This window comes from Cryptomeria japonica, chromosome 5 (assembly GCF_030272615.1).
Source record: "Cryptomeria japonica chromosome 5, Sugi_1.0, whole genome shotgun sequence".
In the NCBI taxonomy this organism is placed as follows: Eukaryota; Viridiplantae; Streptophyta; class Pinopsida; order Cupressales; family Cupressaceae; genus Cryptomeria; species Cryptomeria japonica.
In genome coordinates, this window is record NC_081409.1 from 724,973,700 (window position 1) to 724,981,791 (window position 8,092).

General features: G+C 33.3%; 1 protein-coding gene across 2 annotated transcripts; it reads left to right on the forward strand.

Moving 5' to 3' along the window:
- The first annotated feature begins 3,690 nt into the window (after positions 1-3,690).
- On the forward strand, positions 3,691-5,751 carry LOC131032848 (xanthotoxin 5-hydroxylase CYP82C4). 2 transcript variants are annotated; one of them, XM_059221688.1, is made up of 3 exons: positions 3,691-4,475; positions 4,554-4,739; positions 4,833-5,751. In XM_059221688.1, the coding sequence occupies exons 1-3, from the start codon at positions 3,840-3,842 to the stop codon at positions 5,451-5,453; spliced, it is 1,443 nt and encodes a 480-aa protein (XP_059077671.1). In that variant the 5' UTR covers positions 3,691-3,839; the 3' UTR covers positions 5,454-5,751. The 2 variants fall into 2 exon arrangements, with proteins under 2 accessions (XP_059077671.1, XP_057819909.2); XM_057963926.2 differs by having other exon boundaries at positions 3,692-4,739.
- The last annotated feature ends 2,341 nt before the right edge of the window (positions 5,752-8,092 follow it).

An 8,092-nucleotide genomic window follows, 5' to 3' on the forward strand; every position in this document is an offset into this window, starting at 1 on the left:
ATGGGGCTCAAGAAGAGATAGGTAACCAACTTTTACAACCATTACCTAGTCAAAATGCTATTTAATCCATCATATGTGGGTATATTGATCTTTCTTAGGTGATTTTGGATGTCTTTATATGGAGTAGTGTCTCCTCAAACCTTCTCTCTCTCTCTCTCTCTCTCTCTCTCTCTCTAATACTCTGCAAAATACATGTCTTGACGGATGGAAGAATATATAGTATTATATTCAACATGGTGCTTCTCCACTTCGTCCTATGGGGATATATGTTGTTCTTCTAGGAGTTATGTCTCATTTCTTTCTAGAAATTTGGCTTTGAATATCTTTGAATTTGGGTTTCTCTTTCAAAGTATTTACCATTTTTGTCATAGTTTCTCTTAAAGATAATTGAAATTCTCTAACCAACTCTCTATTTTTAGCTTTGAGGACCTATCTAAAGTGGAATTCTTCCATTTTATAACCTATAGATGCTTCTTTCCTCTTTTCCCTTTGTAAGTACCTTATTGCCCTTTCACTTATTTGCATGAACCTACATCGCCGCACACTCATAGATTGGTAGGAAAGATGCTCTAATACCACTGTAATGTTCCTTTCCAATTTTTTATAACAAATATCAGATTTAAAAATACAAACAAGAATATTCATTGAATAACACAAACCACTCTTTCCTAATTATATCCAATAGAAAAAACAATTACATTCAACAATGCACATAAGCTTGCATAGATGATTCAAAACTCTAGCAATAACTTTATTGATTAGTATTTGATCTCTACAATAATAAGGGTATATTATGAAAAATTATCACATAACATATACTCAATAACAACAAATAATATTTATCCACTAAATCATTAAAATCTTGCAAATCTTTGAATCTCCAATGCAGTCCACTCCATGAGTGAGAATTCCCTTTAAAAACCAAAAGATTTTCATCTTCTCACCATAATAACCAGTAGATTCTCTTCCATTGATTGTCAGTCTCCTATGGGTAAATTCATCCATAAAAAGACTTGATCACAAAGTGTCGATAGAAAGATAACCTAACATGATGATCATAATTGAAATATTTTATTAATTTTATATGCTCCCTACCATAAGACCAAATAATTTAGCCCTGAGCCCAAAATGGTGCCCAGGCTCAAATTTTGAATGCTACATGTCACACTATACGTCAACATCAATCTTTTCTTAATAGTTTAACATATTCAGCCTCTCTAGTCAATATGAATTATTAAACCAGAAGAGAAATGGCAGGTGCTTTGCGCATTCTATTACAGGATTGTTATTCCAGGTGTGAAACAAACCCACTTTAATTGACACCTCTTTCAATAAGAGATTAGGATTAAAGGATGTTTATTCATATTAGATAATGATTTAACCTTTTAAAATAATTGAAATTTTTAATAATAATTTTTTATTTCTCATCTTTTTTTTAATTTAATGTTAGATTTAAAAAATAAAATAAAATTCTAGAAGTTATGAGTATTGACTTATTATTTTAATTTTAATTTTTTTAAAATTAAAAAGAGGGATCCAGGAAACTCTAAATAGTGACATGCTATCCTTTCATTGAACCGAGTCAAATAAATGGCATGCTTCCAAAAGAAAATTAGAAAAGAAGAATCTTTCAAAGCTATAAACATTGACTTAGGATTAAATTAAGGTCACCGAGATTTCTTTAATGATAAATATTCTAGTTTATATAAATTGTGAAAGATATATATACTAATTGATTGACAATATAAAATTAAAAGTATTGATAAATATTAACTCTCAAGACTAATATTTTTAGATATTGACTCCATTTCCTTGCTTAATCAGCACACTCTTAACCTTAGTCATCAGGCCTACTCTTGACCTAGGCCTTCCCCGTTTGTAACGTTTCTGTTTATGAATTTGTCATTTCAGTCGTTTGAACGGTTTAAATCATACACACTGAGCTTACATTTCTAAGTTTAGAAGTGTTGACTAACATTGTTTAGGTTTAATATGTTGTTTAAGGTGTGTCACACTAAGAATACACTTCTAAGCTTAAAAGTGTTAAACACTCAGAGTTGACTAACATTGGAGCAGTTGTTGTGTGTGACTGAAAAAAATTCAAATGAATGTAAGGCTAATGGGGAATAGATAACCATCCAATTGCTTAGAGAAATGTTGCAATCGATTTCACTATTGAAAAGATTTGGATATGAAACAAAGTTTTGGTTATATGTGGTTGTCTTACAAATTTATATAGTTCCAAGAATATTGAAACGTATTGCACATCTTAACATGATGAGTTCTTCAAGTTTATCATTATTCATTCGATTTAAAGAAATCAATATGTGGATGTGTATTGTTGTGGAAGACTTAAATCTCACATACTAGGCTTATATTTTTAGGTTTAGAAGTGTTAAATATTCTAGGCTTAATATGTTTCTTAATGTATGTTATCATTCTAAGAATACACCTCTAGGCTTAAAAGTGTTAACACTTCGAGTTGACTAACATCCTTGAGACTTAATATGTTGCTTAGTGTGTGTGATTTAAGGCTGGCCCACAATTGTAATTGATATTTTATGAGAATATAAATGCAAAGAAACACAATTTACCACTCACACGTATATTGATCATTGGAAGCTCATAATTCACACAATATTCACGCATTATTCAATTCATGTTCTTTGTTGCAGTAAAAATAGATTTATGAAGGGCAATGATTTATCCATTACAACGAGATTTAGGGAGGTTTTTATTACTACACAATTTTAATTTTGAAGGTCAAGACTTTGCGAAATTCATGGAGATGGTCTTCTTTACACGGGTAGATGCATGCATGCAAATGTAGATTTTTGGATGATCTGAAAATTGTTTAAGGGACAAAAAGATGTTTCATGATGCTAGACAAGTATGTTGGAATTTTAAAGATTATCAAGTTCACAATAAAAGTCTATTAGTTTATTTAAAAATTATAAATAATTTGATATCATAACTGTGCATTAATAAAATGTGACTCTATATAAACTATTAATCTAATCTTTTTTAACACCTCAGCAAAAAGAATGTTGAGGTGGTATTATATTTGATGATGTAAAATTAAAATCTTAATTATAATTAGAAACCTTACCAAGTTAGCTACTCTTAAAAAATGAAAGTGGTTTGAAATTGTCATGGATAGTTTTGAAAGGTTTGAAGGAAATGTATTATTGTTGTAATGTACCATTGATGAGACTTTTTCATTTCTTTATGGGTTGTTCATTCCACTAGTTGTACATATATTGTAATACACACACATAGGTTTTATCATGTCTATGTGACAATTTGCCTTTGTTACTTCCATAATTTTTCAAACTAATAATAAAATCTTCATATTTATTACAAGGTGATTGACATTACAATTTACAATTGAAATTTTTTTTATGCATAAAAAACATGAAAAATTATTTTTTGTCTTATTGATTTGAACTAATCATCAATAATCTTATTTTCCTTTTCAACTAAATCTCTTCCCACAAATAACAAAATAAAAAAATGTAAATTTTTAGATTAAAAAATAATAAACTCTAGGCAATTATTCTCTTTGTTTTCAAGTAATAAAGACATTTTTCCTACAAAATAATAATTTCTTATTTCTTATTCCTTATTCCTTATTAATAAAATGTAAGGTGAAGTTTTCCATGACGCAAAATAGTTTTTTATTTCAAATTTATCGTCCGCGCCTCAAGGAAGAGATACGTATCGGACAAAAACAGGGTAAGAAGACGGCACCTAAGAAGACCAGGATGATAAAGCTCATTAATGTATGATAAAATCCACCAATATTGCAGGCCTGCCTCGCTACAGGGTATGACAGAATCATGGCGTTCGAAGCAGTAACCATCATTCTTTTTTGTCTGGCACTGCCAACTCTTCTGCTACTTGCAAACTACGTGAGGACCAAAAATGGTAAGCCACCGCATCCTCCATCGTGGCCAATAATTGGGCATCTGCATCTGCTCAGAAAGAAGAAGCCCATTCACCGGATTCTGGCCTCACTTTCCCAACGCCATGGCCCCATCATGTATCTTCAGCTTGGCTTCCGTCCAGTCCTCGTCATTTCCTCTTCAGAGCTCGCAAAAGAATGCTTTACAGCAAATGATAAAGCCCTGGCTTCGCGCCCAAGGACGGCTGCAGCAAAACATTTGGGATATGACCACAAAATGTTTTCGGTTCTGCCCTACAATTCACAGCTGCGAGATCTTCGCAAGATTTGTACCATGAAACTCTTCTCTGCCAGCAGAATTGATTCCTTTAAACACCTGCGCACAGAGGAAGTTTCTGCCCTCATCTGTTCCCTGTTTGAGAGTTGCCAGCGAGAAGCAGCACCGGTAAACATGAAATCCAGGCTTTCTGATCTCACATCTAATATAATCATGCGCATGGTTGCCAGCAAAAGAGTCTCGGGCCCTCAAGGTTCCGAAGATTTACAAGAAGGGCATCACCTGAGGAAGATGGTAGAAGAAACTTTCTATTTGTATGGTGTATTTGCAGTCGGCGATTACCTGCCGTTTCTCAAGTGGCTTGATCTGCAGGGTCTCATATCCGCCATGAAAAAGCTGCAGAAGAAAAGGGACGCCTTTATGCAGAAATTGGTCAATGAGCACCGTGAGAAACAGGGGATGCACGCTCAGGACTTAATTGATCTTCTCATCTCTGCAGTAGACAACCAAGAAATTCAGTCTGACAATAACGACGATGTGATTAAGGCCACCGCCCTTGTATGATTTTCTTCCCCCTTTCTATTAAATTTCGAAAAGCCCTAAATCTGCCCATGATTCTTTTCTTCCCCAATTTCAGTTTTTGTTGTGCAGAACATGATAAACGCAGGTACAGACACATCCTCTGTGACCATCGAATGGGCACTGGCGGCTCTGTTGCAGCGCCCGGACATTTTGGGGAAAGCGCAGGAGGAGCTTGACAAACAAATCGGAAGAGACCGGGTAGTAGAGGAATCAGATCTGCAGGAGCTCACTTATTTGCAAGCCATAGTGAAGGAAACTCTTAGGCTTTATCCAGCGGGACCCCTTCTAGTTCCCCATGAGGCCGCAGAGGCATGTAGTATTGGAGGGTTTTGTGTCCCTGCAGGAACGCGTCTGTTAGTCAATGCGTGGGCGATTCACAGGGACCCGGCCCTGTGGAGCTGCCCGACTGAATTCGATCCAGAAAAGTTTTTAAACAGTGGGAAAGCGATTGATGTGAAAGGGCACGACTTTGAATTGATACCGTTTGGTTCAGGGAGAAGAATGTGCCCTGGAATGTCTCTGGCATTAGTTGTGATCCATTACACTTTGGCCCGGCTGCTTCAGAGCTTCGAGTGGCGTGTTCCAGAGGGCGCTGTAATTGATATGGCTGAGGGACTTGGACTCACAATGCCCAAAGCAATTCCTCTGGAGGCCATTGTCAAACCTCGCCTGCCCCTCCATCTCTATTGATGTATATTTCTGAGATTTCTTCATCGCTGATTGCTTAAACACGTTGAGGGTCCTGCCGCCTGTAATGCAAAAGCTAGAATACGAAAAACCCCTGGTCTGGTGTAACGGTTTGAACCCTACGATTTCCTTTTTGCTTAGATTTAACAGAGTTAGCATATTATATTTTCATATTAGATTTATATTTCTGACTTCAGTTGTCTTAGTAATTTTTTCAAACAATTGAATCTACAAACGAGATTTAAATATTATTGTATTTTTGAATTTTTATCATTGGCAAAAATATATGTTATGCTCCATCTATTCTATATTACAAGCATAGTCAACTAGAATAAATGTGTAGTATTTTATCTTTTTTTCATCTTGGTCAAAGTCAAGTTATAAGATGAGGATCATTTAGTCTTGTGAGACTAAATTTAAATTGATTAATTATGATTTTTGAGTTGTGAGAAAGACATAGTTGCCTTTGCGTAATTGTTCAATTTTTGTGATTTTATGTTATTTATTTATTTTCTATAAAGCTGTTGACTTCAATAATTAAATTTATGAAATCATTTTTCATAATTTATTATGTGTTGCTAATTGATTTAACATTATAGTTTTCATGTTTTTTACTAAAAGTTCATATCAAATGATTTAATGAAAAGTTTATTTTTTATTATTATATATATATATATATATAGTTTACCAAAACATAGAGTACATTATAAGAAGTAGAAGCTCCAAATTGTATAAAAAACTCACCTATCAAAACATAACAAGATAAGGTACTCATTTATACATCTAATAGCCATACTATCACCAAACTATTAATCCCATGAACCTATAATATTGTTACTACATTTTGCTTTGCCATGCTCATATGTGCTAAGAGGAGGCCTAATCAGGTTTGGATCCACATCTTTGAACATGCGCTAGTAGCTATTCCTTTCCTTCTTCATTGTTTGGTTTTGCAATCTTTTTCTCCTCTATTTTCTTTAGCAGCTCCAATTCTTCCTTATTTAAATTGTTCTTACCTTGTGGGAAAAAGTGGGTTGAATTTATCTCTATTCTTAAAACTATTATGCTACCTTATTCCAATAGTATCATGAAATGATGTTTGAGTATTTCTAATGTTACAAAAGCCTGAAACATAATAGCGAGATCACTATGGAACTTAGTACTTGATGCCTCATTTTGCCTCGAAAGACCTCACCATTCCTCTTCTTCCACATAAACCAAAAAATCTAATTAATAAGCACAAGAAGTTTTCTTCAATTCAAGATTAAAAACGTCAATATAGCCAGCAAGAATCTCATGCCATGAAAACCAAGATTCTCAGTCCAATCCATAGGTGGATCAAAGAACAAAGACTAAATAGCCACTGCATATTTGCAATAAAAAAATAAATGCTCAAAACTTTTAGGTAATGCACAAATATCATAAATTTTGGTTGAAAATCCATAATTATATAAAACATGACCAACAACAATCTTTTTAAGAATAAGAAGCCCATTAAAAAAAGCATTTTTAGGCTTAGCAAAGTTGTGCCAAATATGAAAAAGTTTATTGGACCCCTTAAAATCTGGCTTGTCAAGGTTCCATAAGTCATTTATTTATCTATATACTTCTCTTGAGTTAGGATTAGGTGAGATTAGTAGTGTGATGTTGTATTCATTTGATATGAGAGTGCATAATATGGAAGTGAGTATGTGCTAGCTTTATGCGCAATGTCTAGTAGGAGGGAATCTAAGATATCAAAGCTAAATGTAAATGATAAAGCTACAAGATCTAATATGAGATGATGCAAAATGTATTACTATTCTAAAGATCAATAATACTACGATTAGATAATATTCTTAATTGATGATTTGTAAAATGATAAATGCTTAACTTGTTAATTTGGTATGGGAACATAAAAAATCTACTAGTCACATTGAAGGTACGACATTTTTGCCAACTTGTCAATATTTACAGTGGTCTTTGAAAATGGAGAAATACACCTAAATGAGTAGCATGCGTCGAATACCATCACTTCTCAAACCAGGTGGCGATTGTAGACACGAACAAATCCTAGTGCCTGTCATGAAGAGACATTGTATATTTGAAATTCTTTGCTTCGGTACAATAATTTGCTCTATATTTATGAACGCTTTTACAATTTCACAGTCCTTTGAGATATATTTATGAATGCTTTTACAATTTAGTATTTAGCAACAGAGTCTATAATTATTACATACACCACTTTCTATCTTTGTTGAATTGTTGACGCACACATGAAATTGATTGTTTTATGACTATTACAAAATATGAAATGGCAACTCTCATCTTTTTACTTGATTAGCAACCATTTTGATTTTACATTTCTATATTAAATGAATTAAAATATGTAAAATTGAATTTTGAACTTGGGTTAGTACAGGATCAAGGGGGGCCAAAAAGTGGCGATGTGAAAAAAATAGCCTTCCTTACTCGCCTAAAAACGCGAAAATCCATGTTGACTTTTTGCTTGGCCTTGGTGTTAGTACACCTTGGCCTGGTAATTACCTATGCAAATTGGATATCCAATTTTTATTTCTAATTTTAATTTAAAAAATATATTATATGTTACATATTATATAATACGTATTATATAATATAATATAATATAATATAATATAATA